This window comes from Taeniopygia guttata, chromosome 1A, assembly GCF_048771995.1.
Source record: "Taeniopygia guttata chromosome 1A, bTaeGut7.mat, whole genome shotgun sequence".
NCBI lineage: Eukaryota > Metazoa > Chordata > Aves > Passeriformes > Estrildidae > Taeniopygia > Taeniopygia guttata.
The window spans coordinates 45,855,138-45,872,502 of NC_133025.1; the positions used below are offsets into that span (position 1 = coordinate 45,855,138).

The 17,365-nt window shown below is 36.9% G+C and overlaps 1 protein-coding gene across 23 annotated transcripts in view; it reads left to right on the top strand.

Annotated features, from left to right (window-relative positions):
- Window positions 1-17,365, top strand: part of ANO4 (anoctamin 4) — a 200,514-nt gene that overhangs the window by 75,167 nt on the left and 107,982 nt on the right. For all 23 annotated transcript variants that reach the window (XM_072923263.1, XM_072923266.1, XM_072923267.1 and 20 more), the window contains one exon: window positions 8,263-8,469. In XM_072923263.1, the coding sequence (XP_072779364.1) occupies window positions 8,263-8,469 (207 nt within the window). The remainder of the gene's footprint in view (window positions 1-8,262; window positions 8,470-17,365) is intronic.

Sequence of the window (17,365 nt, forward strand, 5' to 3'; positions counted from 1 at the left end):
GTATTTCTGCTATGTGTGCATTTAACTTTTATTCTATGGGTAAAAAGAACAAAAGCAGCACAAGCAAGTTTAATTGAATGCTCTTGATTTTGAAGATCAGAATAATAGCTACTTGCTAAGAAATAAAATTTTCTTAAATGCAGTGCTTACCACAGGTGAAAGTAAGTATTAAATCATCTCAGTATTGAATCTATTTTCAGTAAATGCTGTGTATATATATTAAAATTAATAAGACAAGATTATCTGCCTCCTATAGTTTCCAAATCAATAACAGACACTTAAGGAGACATAGTCAATCTTCTATTATTCTTTCCTAGGAAAAACTGCCTCAAAGAAAGAAGTGTTGATGTGATGTTGTTTGTTGTGACAGAAACTGCAATATGAATCTATTGTTTTTTGTATGATCCTACATTCATTCTAATGCAAATCTATTCCCCTTGATTATAGAAACAGTGAATCAAAATCTGGAATATCCAATCCACAGAAATTCTGATATTCCTGTTTACCTTCTCCCACCTTTAAATTTATTCTGAGCACATTTCTACATAATGCTTAAAATATTTATATCAGAATTTGCTTTTGGACAATTGAAATATTGCATCTTGGTCTGACTTCTGGTATTTGTTGTATTTTGTTATATTATTTTGATTTGTTTTGCTCTCTGGTTTGGATGTTTATGGTTTTAATTATATTCTTGTATTTGTATATTAAAGTAAAATTAATTGATGATTGGCAATACAGATGGTGTTCCAGTAATTGAAATTATAATTGTTTTTTGGCATGCTCAGAGGTAACTGATATTCTACATTGTAATTTGTATTCTACTCAATTTGTTAGATTACATTTTACAAAGCATCAAGTAGTTTAAAAAAAAAAAAAAAAAAAAAAAGCAATATATTCCAGTCCAGATAAGTTCAAAATAACTGAACAAAACTTTTGACAGCAATTCTTGACTTTGGGGTTTTCTTCTCCTGAAAAAAAGGCAATTTTCTGATAGAAAAGCACTTTACAAAAAATGTTTTATTGGCCTCAGTTTTTGATTTCTATTGTGTTTATCAGATTTCAAGGCATGGTGTTTTTCCTCACTTCAATTTTCATACTGGGCCAAGAAAAGGAACTTTTTTAAATGCCTTTTTTAAAAAAATTACTCTACAGCATGCATGTGGTTCTAATACTAGTGAAAGTCTAATAGGAACAATAAAGTAAATCACAATAAATACTAAACAAACAGAAAGAGAACAGTAAAGACTATAACAATAAAAATGCAGGCAATCTCCAGAAGAGTTCAGGCAGCTGGGATAGTGACAAATTACACTGGTTTCAAGTTTCTGGGTGAAATTAAGTGAGGTACATTTTACACACAATTGTTAGACATTTATTCCAGTAGCCTGGTAAATATAACATATATGCACTCTACAATGTGTTTGTTTTTTATACAGAGGAACTAAAGAATGAATTTCAGACAGAAATAAAAGTACAAGACTTAAAAATTCATCAAATTAGGCACCTTGGGGATGGAAAAAAGTTCCATTTATTCACCTGAGTTCATACAACTTGTATAGGCATCATCTTGTGTTCAGCACCGTGACTCTGCAACACACTTGCAGCAATCACCATTAGTTCAACAGCAACCCTAAAGAGCCTTATATTCACTTAGCTAAACTTTTCACACCAAAGGCAGACAAGTAGTTTTTCAGTGTCATGTAGTCCATTATGTAGGACTATTATGACTCTCTCCAAAACATTTTCATGGCCTCAGGTTGTAATCTTGCCTCTCCTTGAGCACTATGGGAGTTTTTCAGTTACGCTAAATAATCACAGTTGAATGTTAGCTTGTTATAATTCAATACATCATGTTAAGGGCTATAAAAACAACCCTTTGAGAGCAGGCCTAAGGTGGGCATGATCTTTTTATTCATTAGGACTTTGACAGACTTAAAATAACACTGGCTCTGGATGCAGTTTTACCACAGGTAATGTAGCCACTTTTGTAAGAAAGAATAATATAGGAACCTCAAGCAAATGGTTAGAAGAAAGAGTCCTGAGTCACTGAAAAATTGCCCAATGAGCTGCCAGATATGACAGGGAGGCAGAATCCATCTACAAGTATCTTGGGGGAAGTGGAATTACAAGAAAAAGAATAAAATGAGAAATTTTGTTGTGTCACTGTGTAAATCCTTGGGGAAAGCACAGCCTGAGCACCATAGGCATTTCTGATGTTGCTTCTTGAACCTTTCTTAGTGTCCATTGCAGGTCTTCATCCTTTGAAAAAGGCAAGGAACAGAAGAGTGACCAGGTATGATTGGATTCATACACCAGTTTATTAGTAAGGAGCAACAGTTTAAATTAGGTCTCCTAAGCAATACTTCCATGGATAACATGTCTCAGGAAAAAAAAAAAAAAAAAAAAAAAAAAAAAAAAAAAAAAAAAAGTTATTCCTCTACCAACGGTATGCTCTGTGGTTTCTTTCCATGGAAAAATTATATACCCTAAAAATGGATGTAAATGCAGAAACCAACTGGAAAAAAAATTTGATAAAAAATAAGAAAGAAAGTTACGTTTAGGGAACATCATCTGAAACTACTACAGAATTTGGAAATCCTGTAATGTCTCAAATATTTGAGAGGAAGCAAGCTGGGAGGAGCAATAATGAAAAATCTCAGAAAACTGAACACATGTAGCTTGTCAAGATGTACAGTATTAGTCCTTCTCTCCAGCCAGTGCAGTTCCTGGGAAATTCTGTAAGTAGTAGCTTTTCTCTTTGCTTACCTGAAGGCTTGCAGTTATGAGGTGTTTTTTACATCTGATGTAGTCATAAGTATTTCAACATTTCCAAAGCTATATTTGAAGCATAACCTGATCTTAGATATTATTTCATAATCCCATGTTATCAGTGGCAAGGGGCTTGATGCTGCATTAAAGAGATTTTATTTAAACTTTTAAGAACTGATTTAGTCTAATATGCGAATCCTAATGATGTAACTAACATTTTTCACCAAGTTAAGGATGCTTTCTGGATGTATTTGTTACCTAAGTAATACATAGGGCAAGAAGAAAAAGAGAACTGCCTTTGGACTATGCTTTCAGGCATGTGTACAGAGGACAGCAGGAGAATTTTTCTCTCATGTTCCTTCATTTTCACCTAGAATTCAGGGCAAGCAAAAGAGTTCATCATGGCATCAAGTACATGTTTCTCTGCTGAATCTCAAATTAAAATGGGTTTGCATGAGAAACCTTTTACATTGCTTCTCTTTCTGAGATCTCCTTTATCAAAGCTATCTTTTAAATGTGAAAAAGCTGAAGCTGTCTGCAGTGCATCATTGACTTTAATGGGAAATGTGGCAATTTGCACAAGGAAAGGAAAGAATACTTAGCTTATTAAGGTGGACAAATTAGCTCACTTTCTCTTTCCCTGTGTGTAAAAGCTGAAAGGAACTAAATATCTAATTTTCCCATTTATATACTGCTCCTTAAAGCCTCATTTTCTGCTCTCTGCTCCTGCTTATGAAGTGCTTCCTTATGATCTTGCTTATTTCTGCCTTGATGGCTGCAGACTTTTCAGAGTTCTTTACTTTTTGTGGCCATATGTGATAGAGTAGCTGAGATTTTCTTCCTTACTTCTTTGTGTTCCCCTGTACTTGGTCTGCTGTGAAAAGAGCCTTGAAAAAAGGGCCTACCGCAATCTGCTCCTAAGGCCTCCATATAGGGCGGAAACAAAATAAAAGACACACACAGAAAAGAGAAATAGATGGAGTAATTGGTCTCCAACAGTAGCACTGGCGCTAGTGATACAAAACTGAAAGGACTTCCTGCACTTGCCAGAACTACTTTGTTATCCCAGGGAAGATCTACAAAGCAGGTCAGGAAACTTGAGGCTAATCAAGCACTGTTAGCTAATGGATGGTTTGTACAACTTTGTAACTCTGCACTGTCTTATTATTGCCTATTCATGTTCATATAATCTTTGTCTAGAGACAAACACTTCAGAAAGGAACCTATAAATAAATGCCTGTAACCCAAGTGGTACAAGAAAACTGGGCCTTACACAAGCCCGACAGTCACTTTGGAGATGCCTTCCCAGGTGGAGAGGTGTCCCAGTCCCTGCACACTCTAATTTGGACACATGGCCTTTCTGACCCAAATTCAGGGGCAAGAGACTTCTCCTTTGGCACCAGAGCCAACGTCTCTGTGCTCAGGCACATAGGTGCACAGCCAAAGCAGAGGTGCATGGTACACAAACAAAGCAGATGTCCATCAGACGCATTCGCAGAGTGATTCTTCTAGTGCAGGATGTTGTTGTTCATCTTTGTAGCATCTGATGAGCCAAAAAAACAAATATCAGTCACACACAACTTTGCATGCAGGTACACTGTAATGTTCAGAATGTTAATAATTTCTCCCTCCTTTTTATTCTTTATGTTTGATTTTACTGCTTCATGACTTGCACGTACTTCATCACTCCCTTTTAATGTTCGCATATGCGGGTTTTATCTGGACCATTATAAATCCCTAAGCGTCATAATATTACCACTTTATAAGAGACAAAATATGCTCAATGTGAAAGGATTGATGGTTTGAAAAATTCTATAATAAAAAGACTTGGAGCAATAAGATTTATCCAGAAGCAGGATAGAAGCTGCTCTTCTCTGCTGGCAAACTGCACAGCTAAGATATATTGGCAGGAAGGTAGTGAAGGTGTTTGTCTTATATGAACCTGCAAGGTCAGAGTCATGGGAGAACAAAAGGTCAGTAAGAAGAGCAGCTCCTCATGGAGACTAAAAGCTTGAATAAGAAAAAAAAAAAGAAAAGAAATACAGGTAAGGCACACGAAGATTTGAAAATACAGAGAAGGATTTTTGATGCATGCAGGAAAGGTAAAGAGCTGAGTGCTATGTAAATTCTTAGAGGCTCAAATCTCATCCAGCTTCAAAACACTAAACTACTTCCCACTCTTATTGCAGCCAGCCAGGTGCAGGTGGCTGAGCCCTGTCCAGCAGCCTCCAAATTGAAAAGTCAGCTGTGTCAGTATTTAAGTCTTTCACTTGCATTTGCACTGAAGCCCTGGCTCAAAGTGGTGCTTGTGAGCCATTATATATTAAGTCAGAGGGTAAGGCAGGAGAAATCCCTGATCTTTTTGGCATCTATGCTACCTGTCAGAGCATGCCAGTGTGACTGTACCCAGCTAATGAGCATGAATGCCAAGCTCACTTAAAAATCACCATGCTGCAGGAACAGGTACAACCAAAGGCCACACAGCCAGGCACACAATGGTAAGGGGATTTTGGTGTCAGCAGCTATATGGCCAAGCCTAAAGGCAAGAGAAAAACTCCACCAAATACAATTAGTCGAAGACCCAGACTGCAGTGTGCTGCTGGAGAACTTATCTTTCTTTCTAGATGTCATGTGTGGGTATTGTCACGCTGCAACAAAGTGATGTCAAATTTAACATCTACTCTTCAGAGACCTCTCTGCTGTTTTCTCACGTCTCTGTTCCACAAACCCCAGGATTCATCAGCAGTGGGGGTTATTTGCAGGAAGACTAGGGAGAGTTTTCTCTTGAGTCTCCTTAGTGCCAGTAGTTCACCAGGTTTTCATCTTCTGATTCCCCCTCCCTGTCTGTGCTTTTCTCCATGTTATCTGGAAATGTATTTTTGACTACCAATATCTCTTTTAAAAGAACTTTTGCCCACATGAAAACAAGGTAATACTGCAGCTTGCAGTAGTATTACTGTCTTACGTCTTTTTAGACTTGTAGTTTAACAAAAGAAACACGCATAGAAAAGAAAGAAAGACCTGATCTTTCTCTGGAAAAACCTGAAATCATAATTAAATAAGGACACTTGCATCTTTGTCCTGTATCTCATTCTCAGGAAAATAATATAAATTAATTCTCCTAATAAAAGGATAAAATTATAAAATAACATGATAAAATAACTGCAGTACCAATGAGACTGGAGTGAAAAACTTCCAAATATACTGTATACATTTGTGACACTCTTTCTGTGGTTGGTTTTAGGCACTTTTAAATTTTAAATATGTCTAAAGAAAAGTGTAAATGTAAAGTTTTCAGTGATGCTGGAACATTCTTCCTCATGTAGTTTGGAGGTATGATTTATCATCTTTCTGTAGTGGAAGATGCAAAAGGTTGCATATAACCAGCAGCAAGTTGTTGATGGAACCTAATTTTGGATATGATCAATCTGCAAATTTTGCAGTTCTTAGGAATGGCAATCTGGCAGCAGTATCCTTTATTTTGATGTCTGAAAAAAAACATGCTGCAGAAATAGTTTAGGAAGTTCGGTCACAGCTGCACAAGAGTTTACAGACCATTTTCAGAATGTAAAGAAGCAACATAACTTGAACCTCCGAGTACTGTAGCAGTCAGTTTATGTTTGGAACCAGTTCCTAAAATAGAGCTCTATTTTCATGACCAAATGAAAGCACAGCCTTACTGAGATCCAGCTAGAAAGCACGTGTTGATGACAGGCTCAGGTTTAGTGCTGAACATTGGCTGACTCCACCGTAAACTTCAGAGGGATGATTGTTTTAAATGATGCAACAACCTGTGGTGATGCTTAAAGAAAATGGTTGTAGTTAATTTTGTAATACCTTAGGGATAATTGCTCAATATTTTGAATATCACAATGTTCTAGTGACTGCAAGAGAAGTAAAGAGTTCATTTTACAGCTGGGGCTTGGCTTATCACCTTTTGAAGCCCATTACAGCTAGCATGGTCAAAGAAACATGTTGTCCAGGCAAGTTCATTGTCATTCTGTTCACATGTGTTGATATGCTGCCTTTCACAAGAATAAGGTGACTGGGATTTGCTCTGTATCCGAAGGATGTGATTTCAAGTCTTTAGAAGCTGGAGGTTACATTAGGCCTAAAACCAGGAAGTAGGTGAGCAGCTGCTGCAGGAAACTCCTCATGCCTTCACATTTCCTGCAGGAAATCAGCTCTGGAGTCAAGAGTGGTAGCTCTCTTCCTCTTGCTAGTATATCATGGATCAAAGTGCATTAATGTTTCATAGATTCAAAACCTCTTCCATGACTTGGAGGTTCACATACTTTGACTTCCAGGGGAGCTAGAAGGGCAGAGTCATTAATACATTCTTGGACATTTCAGTTCAAAAAACTGAGCAATCTAATTGATAAAATCTAATGATTTTGAGTGACTGCACTTTACAATGTGCTTACAATATCGACATTTTCAATTTTTAGGGTCTGCTTTTCCATCTGCTTTTTAGTTTGCTTATTTGTATCTGGTTTGGGTGTTTCATTTGGTTTCTTTAAAAACGAAGATAGTTTGCTGACAGAAGCAATAAGAGTCACAAGTAACTTAAGTGTAAAACAGTAGTGTAGAACTATCATTCAACCTTCTTGCCCAAAAGAGATTGTCTCAAGATTTTCAAAGCAGAGTATGCTGAAAGCAATTCAAGTGGGGTTGGAGCAATTGCATCAATGTAAACAGGAAGAAATCAGAAACAGCAATTAACTGTAAGATCTCATTTCTTTCTAAGACTGTGCATTAGCCACATAGGAAATTTCAACTCCACTTTTCTCTTTGGAAAAAATAAAAAAGCTGTTTTTAAATAACAATTTTGGTATAAAAAAATGGGACAAATTTGAAAATTTTGGTGTGAAAAACAATTTCCAGTACTGCAGATAGGGTTTCACAAGACAGGAGAAAGTGGAATTTTTTCCAGGCCTAAGGGGTTACTATTGTCGTTTGCAGCCTTACTGCTTTCCTCAAAGCAGACCTTTATTTTTTCCTTAAAAGCTATTTAATACCTCACTTGTAATATCTTTTTCATATGATGAGACTTCCTAGTATTAGTAAAGTCTCAGAAGAAAAGAAATAACTTCTGACAGATGCTAATCCATCAATCAGAAAACTGTCATTTAATAAACTCTATGGTAGTTACCTCATTAATATTGTCCTTTGTAACCTATGTGGATAGTTTGAAGGAATGGAAGATATCTCCTCCTGCAGAACAGTAAATTGTTAAACCATGACTGTGTATTAATTTAAATATCTATTACTGTGGCTGAATCTGATGCCTACAATACAGCAGAAAAGATAGTCACGTTTTTAATTTTCCAAGAAAATTACTATTTTGAAGTTCTCTTTTTGCTTTTCTTACTTTCTTTTTTTTTTCTTTATGAAGGTTCTTGCAGCTCCATTTTAAACACTAACAATTTATATTTTAGTTATTCCATATTGATCTCTCGTATCTAACAGTATAATTCTTATTTCTATCAGGTATAAATTTGTCTATTCATGGGGCTGAAAAGTGTGTGCAAATCTGTCAGAGGAGGACTGCAGCAAGCTACCCAGTGTCACAGCATCCCCCTGTGGATGGGCATCCCTCCATCCCACAAGTCAGAGGGTCAATAAAAATGGAAGCTTCATCTTCCGGATCTACAATTTCATCAGTCACTGGTGGAAAAGCAAAAACCCATCAGCCAGGTAACAGATTTCCCCTGACACCCATTTCACACATGACACGGTGAAGCTGGTGTTAATAGCACCAGGTCATGCTTGTGCAGAGATCAATCTATTAATTGTCAGAATTAGGAAATGTGTTTTGTTCACATTTGATGTTTTGGTCAATTATAGATTATAGGGAGTAACAGCAGTTGGGACAGCTGAAAGTGGCGATAAAAATATAAGTTTAATCATAAAAGCCCCTACGCTGTGCAGTGGTATCCAAAATGCTAATGAAGAGAGATTTGGGATACTGCTTTTTAATACTGCTTCCCTTATATATATTTAATTTTTATAAGCCTTGAGCTAATTGCTCTAGAGGCTACAGGCATCCCCCATGCAATTCAATAATTGACACTAAAATTGGTTTTGATCAAATACACAATCCAGGGTGTAGATCAAACTCTTTCTTGCTATAACACTAACAAAACCTGTGGATCTGCATGAGATCTTATAACATAGATTAACTGGTTAACAAAATGAAACTTTTCAAAAGAAAGTCAAAATCTCCAGGGATCCATCAAATTCGAATTGGCATCACGAATTCATTCCTTGTTATGATAACTGCCAGTTCTATTTTAGAAATATATTTTCTTATAGCAGGGGAGTACATTTGTATTGGCCATGTTCAGTCATTCTTCACAGTGAAAATTAAACTCTAAATTTCTTTCCTGAGCAGAGCAAATTAAAGCTGTCCATGAAGTCAATTTTGTAGCATATTTATTGGAGGGTTGCAATTATCTTCCAGTGTTGCAGCCCAGAAAAGAGCATGATATGTGATATATGCAGCTACTTGGGTGCTGGGATGCAGAGTCTGTTTGTGTGACACAGACAGTTCTGCCTGCAAACTCTTAGTGCATCCCCCTTAACTTGCAGGTCTAATTAATGGCTTAATTTTTTATAGAAGTTTAAATTTTAGATTATCTATTGTAAATTGCTATACAGGTCTACCGCCATGAGTTTCATGCACTCATAGTATTTAGTCACCATAGTCTTTGTCAACACAGATTAAAGAATTTACAGTGACTCATAACCATATGTTTTGTTTATTTTAATTCTTCTGTTCACTTGTTTGTCCTGTTTATTCAGCTTCTGTCTTTTAATTGATGTAGAGAAATTGCTACTACTGAAATGTTGCTGTTACTAAAGATATACAATGACGTATGCAGCATGTTAAGAAATTGACAAGTTTTTTAAAAAAGTATCTTGAATGTGCACAGTAACACTCATTTTGAAATGCTGCATATTCTATAGTGATCTATTCATAAGTAGGTCCTGTGCTTTAATATTAAACAATGTTCATGCAGCAAATTCAAGACTCTGATTGGGAAAAAGATCCCTTTTTAGGTAGACCCCAGATGTTTCCTAAAATGGAGCTCACTGGTGACCATTTGGTTAATTATTATATTTCAGTATATAGAGATTAGTTTTATCTGTCATATTCTCCTCTTAGGACAATAGGAGAATCTATCACTTATGGAAAACACTTTTTGTATGGCAGGAGTCTTCTCTTGACTATCTTGCAGTCCCATTTTTTCATCTCAAATGAAGAATCATTTCTATGATTTGTGTCTGCCTTTTCAATTCTAACTGAGACCACTATGTTTGTGTTTGTGTCCAGGCTAAACTGCAACCATTTGAGCTGTATGCAAGTAGATCTAAGAAAGATAACGGCTGGCAGCAGCATCAATGAATAGCACTCCTAAGAGGAAATTCTAATTAAAACAAAGAATCGTATGTTCTTTACTCAAAGTCAGTCACAAATTAACAACTGTAGCTTCATAATCAGATTAAGCCATCAGCTGTCCAGTGGCAGTACCTTATCTCAGATATCACAAGCAGCTTGATATTTTAGAAAGACAGTGTTCTTATGTATATTAATTACTCAGATACCAGATCTTACAGCAGTCTTTTCTAAGCTGTCATTCTGCTACTGTATACAGTAAGTTTGTAGGGGTTTGTTCCATCTAATTTTAAATTGTTAATATAATTTGGACATTAACATCAAAGAGACTGGCCTGCATATTTAACTTTTCTCTTTATCTACAGCCTGTGTTCAAAGCAATGTAAGCTCAGTGCGTGGAGCAGAATTTCTCCCATGCTGGTATTTCAAGCGTGATCTAGGAACACTTCCCTGCTGAACACAGACTGTTCATTCTCCTGCCTCTGGGTGCTCTGCAAAGCAAAGCTCCTAACGAGTACAACAGTTTGCCTCAATTACCATGAGGACCTTTTGTCACCAGACTGAGTGGCAGGACATCACATGGTGATTACACAGTACTTTGAAATTAAGAGCTGAGCTAGCTAGCAGATGATGCAGAGCTTGAAATCTTCTATCACTTTGCTTCGTCATTCAGCCTATTTCATTCAGCCCATTACTTTTCTACGACAAAAGTAACTACTTTGAAAATTCCTGGTCCTAAGGTATCAAGTCTCCTGGAATGCTCATTCTAGCACTTTGGAGAACACTTTTGCAACAGCATGCTAACAAAAAAGAAATGCTAGCACATAAAGCATTGTTTTTCAATGCTGTCTTGCTTAATTTAAATGTATTTGATGCAGGCAGAAGTTGCATCCCTCTGTATCAATTTGTGCTGCATGTGGCACACACAAGTAGTGAATCTATCTGCGAGGGACCTGTGTATGCCCTCAATAAGGGGCTTCAAAAATAATATTAATAGTATTAAGTGGTGACTTTGAGGGTGTTTTTCTTCTCTTTGAGGGTGTTTTTAAACTCAATTATTTTCAACTACTTTTTTTTCCTTCCTGCTTTGATCACTCTCCTATTTGCTGTTATAAAACAATCTTTCATTCATCCCTGCAATCAATTATGCATGGTTACTTTAAAATCAGTACAATCCACCCTCAGATTTCAGCTCTCCTGGCTGTTGTTAGTTTACAATATGTAGTCACCTCACAAAGGCTGTAAAATGCCTCTCTCTGTGGATGTTCCTGATTGTTCTACCATCAGAGAATTTCCTTTCAAGGTGAAAAAACAGGAAAAGGCTTAAGATTAAACTCACTGATCCTAAAGTAAGGTTATAATGTTCCGAGGCCAGTGTAACATAGCTGTCTTAAAATAATTTGACTATTCTATTCTGAAGAAAATAGACAATATATAAAATTTTGCAAAGTTTCTGTAATGTAAAAAAAATAATGTCCCATTTAATCTAAAAGATAACCTATAATTCAAGGAACAGTGAGAGAGACTTTGAATAATCAGTTATTATGATCCTGTAATGCTTGACTGAAAAATGGGGTTTTTTCTTAGCTCTATAATTCTTGCTTAAAGGGGTTTAGTGTTATGTAAGACTCTATTTCTAATGTTAAATATGTTACATATATTCCAAAGAAAGATTCTTGCAGGAAGACTGTCAAAAGATGGAACAAACTAGTTTCTACTTTGGCAGAGATGCTTTTAAAGTCAGAAAAGGGTTTTGACTAAAATAGGACTGCATAGCGTTACTGATTTCTTCAAAAGGTTTGTATCATTCCAACAGATAGCAAGACCTCTTTCCTAAGACCAAGTCTGCTGGTTCATTCTGATATCTCAAAATTCAACCAGACCTTCCTGTACAATTAAAAAAAACCCAAAACAACAAACAAACAAACAAACAAAAAACCCACAAAAAACCCCCAAAAAAACCCAAACCTAACAAACAAACCCAAAACCAACCAACCTAAACCAAAACAAAACAAATCAGTTTTGTTTCCTTGTATGAGTAGACATTCTATAGGTAACTGCTTCTAGGGTTCTAATGGACCCACTAGAAATTCCAACCAATGTACTGTGGTACTGAGAAGGCTCAAAAGCCCTAAAGAGCTGCATAAAACTCATCACAACTTAGATCAGGTATAAGGAAGCAGCAAAGCAAGAAAGTGATGTCATTTCTAATCTGTCTTTTGTTTCTGAGAACTTCCTTTGTGTCACACAGACCCCTGACTGTTCCTGCGCCATGTGTGGATGGATGTCTCAGGAAAGCAAATGTGTCCTCTGCATGTTGGGATCTTCACAGAGGCACAATATTTGCTGCTCCTGTCATTGGGAGTGCAATTTTGTACTATTTTATGGTTTAGAGGTCCAACAGAGCACAAAGCATCTGACTTTTTCAGGTGTTCTTCATTACTGGTAACATTCAGGGTGGTTAAAATAGAAAAAGAGAGATGGCACTGGATTTTGGTACTTTATTTAGACTTTGCTTTAGGAATGCACGAAACACAGAAAAGGAATTCAGGATTTATTACACTGATGAAAGATTTTTAAGGGTCATCAAAACTGCACATTTTTTTCAACTGCACCTTCTGTGTTGCCAGAATGCTTGAAAATTATGACCCTTGCTATTACAATACTCTCCTACTCCTTGTGAGGGAGACTCTGCTTAGTGCCAGTTGCTGAAAATAATCTCATTTGGGTAGGCATCTTTTGTGAACAGCCCAGTACTGCTCCATGCATTTTAACGTCATAGTGCTCTATTTCTCCTTTGCAGGTTTTGGTAACTATAGTAGGTTGCAAGGCTATCTAAGGAAGGCCAACTGCACCAATATGGTGCAGGGCATGATTCCTGCTGTTTGTAAGATTCTCTCAATGATAAATTAAAATTTTGAGAAAGAATGTTTTCACAAAATATTCTATAACTATTGGTTCCATTCTTCCCCTCCAGTTTGTAACTGAATGATTATATTTATCATAACCTCCCCCTAATTAGGTCTCCACACATTCAGGCTGGTAGGTTAGACCCATATCCTCTCTCTGTAATAAACTAGGGTGGGATCCATTGATCTGTGTTTAGTTTCTGTACAGGAAGGTATATTTCATGGGGTCTGCGTGGCAGCTCTTGTCTGAGACAAAAGTAAGAAAGACTTTGTGATGACAGTGGATTTCTGGGCTTCACTGCCCTAGCCTGGGAAAGGACTTATGATGCTGTAACTCAGGAGCAGGTCCTCTAGCTCATGAAAACTGGAAACAAGGTAAGTAAAAAAAGGAGGGAGGAATTTGATGACGACCTGTTAGCTCAAAAGTGACAGAGAATATAGAAAGAACAAATCTGTGGGAAAAGGGATGTTGGTAGCAAATGAAACCTTCCTCTCCAAAAATCTCTAAATATTTCCAAACTGGAAGGGATGGACTGGGGATGGACTGGAGTAAGAACTTGAACTGTTCTTACTCCCTTTGGCTAAGCATTTGTTGTCAGAAATAGGATCCTGCCCTGCACAGACCTCTGTTCTGCTATCCTATCTTCAGGATAACCATTTTCACAATCCTAAGTTATGTTCATTCCTCAGCAGTCTTAGAACAGCTGAAAATCCTTAAATGGTCTAGCTATTGGTACTTTCTGCCAGAATTAATTACCAGGTAATGTTTAGACTCTGAAGGCAGTGCTGTGGTACAATGGGAGTATAACTGGTTGTTACATTAAAACACACCCGAAAGAGACACCTGGGATCTTTTTAATACTGTCTTGATGTCCCACATTATAATAAATATTTGGTGCTCTGAAGTTTTCTGTTAGGTTGCTACCTGTGCAGCCAGTTTTTCTGTTTGTCTCAATAAACTACTGATTTAAGAACTGGGTGAGGGTTTATAAACAAAAAACTGTTCAGCAAAGGTTTTTCTCTTCTCTCCTTTATGAATGACCTGGTAATGACTCCTGATATTGGTAAAAGGATTTATCATTCACAAGTAGTTTGATTTTTCAAACATGGACAAATGATTGAACACATGCGATAGTGATCTTTGATAGTTGTGTTTTTATATGTGTGCTCACCGTGCAAGAGGAAAGAGGAGAAGCTAACAATCATTCTTCTTATTATTTTTATAGAAATAAGGGTAGTAGGAAATGGACTGAATTCCTCAATGTGTTTAGATCTTAGATTTCTTTCAAGATCCTTATTTGCAATATACAACTGTGGATAAAAGTCTTTTCATTTAGTACAACTAAATGTCTTAGTTGTACTCTGTGGCTTTGTGCCATTTTCAGAGTATATCTTGTGAATACCCATTTTAGGCATGTGACACTTGAAGAGGATAGCTTTGCTCCCCATAGGAGGGACACTTTGGTTCCCTGTCTCTTTGTATAATCACTGAAGTCCTTTTAGAAAGTAATTCCAAAGGCTTGTTTTGCCACTCTGTTTCTCTGCTGGTTGCTGAAGAATCTGAACCATGGCCAAATAGAGCCAAGTGATTGGAAATGTTAGGCACAGAGATGTGTGACATTCTGTGCCTGGGGCTTCTGTTGAACATTCAGGTTGTTTCAGTAACCAGAACATTGGGGCATCCTCTGAGCATAGATGGAAAATGAAGAAAGAGGCTGTGGGCTTTTGCAGAGCAGTCCAGTAGTTTGCCCATGTGGATTCTGCACATGTGGCAGATGTGGATTATCAGCTCCCTGCAGTTGTTGTCCAGTTCAAACTCACCTGCTTAAGAGATGCCTCTCCCTTGATGATATGAGCACAGTGTTGATGGGGTTGACTGCACTCATGCCCACAGCTCGTTCTGGGCAGTGATGGAATTGGAAATTCGAGAATTTTACGCAAGCAGAACTCTGTCCCTATAGTCTGACGTTCAGGCTGTTGTGACAGCAGAGGACATTTTCAAGGTATTGCTTTGCACCAAGGGCCATCTGTCCATTTTTCCTACCGTTGTCTCTGGAAAAGGCACTCACAGCATGAAAGAGAAGGAGGTGCTGAACATAGAACTGCCTGCATCTTTATGGTCAAATGGCACAAATTGTGTTTGATGCCAGCCAGGTTTTAACGGAGGGGAGAGTGGACACCATATGCCATCAAAATACCATGGTTTGTGATAAATTAGTAATATTATGTGTTCAGAAATCTCCCCTTCACTACCACTGCTTCTGGAAGATAAGAAAAGAGTTTGTTCTAACAATAATTAAATATATGTCATGTCTTGCATATGTCATGTATTACAATGCAAAGGGAATATATTTTTAAATTTCTTTTCAAAAATAATTCCAGTAATTTTATTGCTGTGCCTGTGACACAACCATGCATATGACCATGCACAGACTGCTATGGCATAGGTGCCTTAATTTAGACAGAATTATTTGGGGTTCAAAATTTCTTTTCCTCATATTTCTTGGGCTTTCTAATTGAAAACAAAGAAGCCCTATATTTTTATTCCAATAATTTTCACAACCAAAAAGACATTTTTGTGCTTTTACACTCCGCTTGGATGCTAACAGGCAGACATATTATTTTATTCATAAACAATGGGAAAACCATTTAATATAAATGGTGTTGTCTGCATACTAGAAGAAGGTGTGTTTAGGTATACCAAATAGTGATAGACTATAAAGTATTGTTTTAAGGTAGTTAATAAACCAATTAAGAATATCAAAAGTTATATGGAAATTCTTAAGTATTTATAGACATCTATGGCAATCTACAAGGTCAGAAGTTTTTCAAAGGTCTGTAAGTAATTCTACAGTGTACCCAGTCTTTTTAGTCTTGGAAACACATTGTGTATTAATGCTATTATTATGGAGTACTTTGTCTTAAATCAGAAGTCTCCAAAGGCCTCTCAATGTGCATTCATTAAAAGTTACTTAAAATTTTTCCAAAACTGTGGATGTTTGTATCTAGATGGGGCAAATCCTGTGACATACATTGGTAAAAGTAAGTACCTTGTATTGTGAAAAACTGAGACTTTAAGATATTCCATTTGGTCACTACATGGGCATCTGTAGATGTGGCAGACTGCTGGTCTTACTCTGATGCTGCACTGCATTAAATGTAAAAGTATGCCAGCAAGTTCTCAGAAACAGAAAATTAGCACATGAGTTTTCCTGGCCTTACCCCCACTACCACCTTCAAAAGGAGCCCAGAACAGGAAACAAGCATCAAAATGAAAGGAGAACTCACCACACACCCCATATCCTTTTAAACAAATAAAGGAAAAAGTATATTATTTTATGCAAAACTTTATGCATCAATGAGTAAATCAGAGGGAGTGCCATAACCTAATTGAAAATATTATTTCATTTGAACTAGGAAGTCTCGATAAACTGAGAAAAAATTGAGACTGATCTTTACAAAAAATTATAAACATTTTAAAATCTAATATTTAATTCATTTTTATATGCATTTATATGTGTTTATTTTCACACTTCTGTGAAAAGAAAGTCTTTACCATCCTCTCAGACAATACTGCTTAGATTTTACTCAGTGGGATATGTCATTGATAAAGCATAAATCAGCAGCTGCTAAAGCAAGAAGGAAATGCTAGACAGGTGAATGATCCATCAATAGCAACACTGACATCACATATTTTGCATGCAGTATTGGAGATCTGTGGTAAGGTAAAGAAAATAAATCTCTGGAATATGGATGAGGTCACTGTAGCTATTTCCAAAGAGCTACTAGTTTAATACCTCTGTCTGACAACAAGTCAGAAATCATTAATTTGGGCAGTCCACAGCCCATCATATAGGTGATGTTTCTCTCAGCTAAAAAAATGCGCTAGTCCCTCCTGAAAAGTAGTTGCTGACAGAGAGGGAGGAGGATGGAAGCCCAAGTGCCCTAATTCAAGTCTTTATTGACATCATTAAGGTCACGGGAGAAGAAAACATTCCCGCAACCCCTAATTTAAAAGCTATGTTGTTGGTAGATAGATTTTTTTTTTTTCCCCTTGTGTTGGTGAAGGCAAGTTTGTAATTAGCTATGTGTTTTATCACAAATGATTGGTAGAATATTACCCCTACAGTCTCAAGTCAGACTGGGTGCTGGATGACTTGTGCAGTGAGGCCAGATATTAAGGTTACTGTGAATCAGACAAGCATAGAACACTGTCATTTCTGTGGATTGCTGCAAGGTCCCTATATTGCAAGAGGGTCAAATACAGGAGAGGAAATTCAAAAAG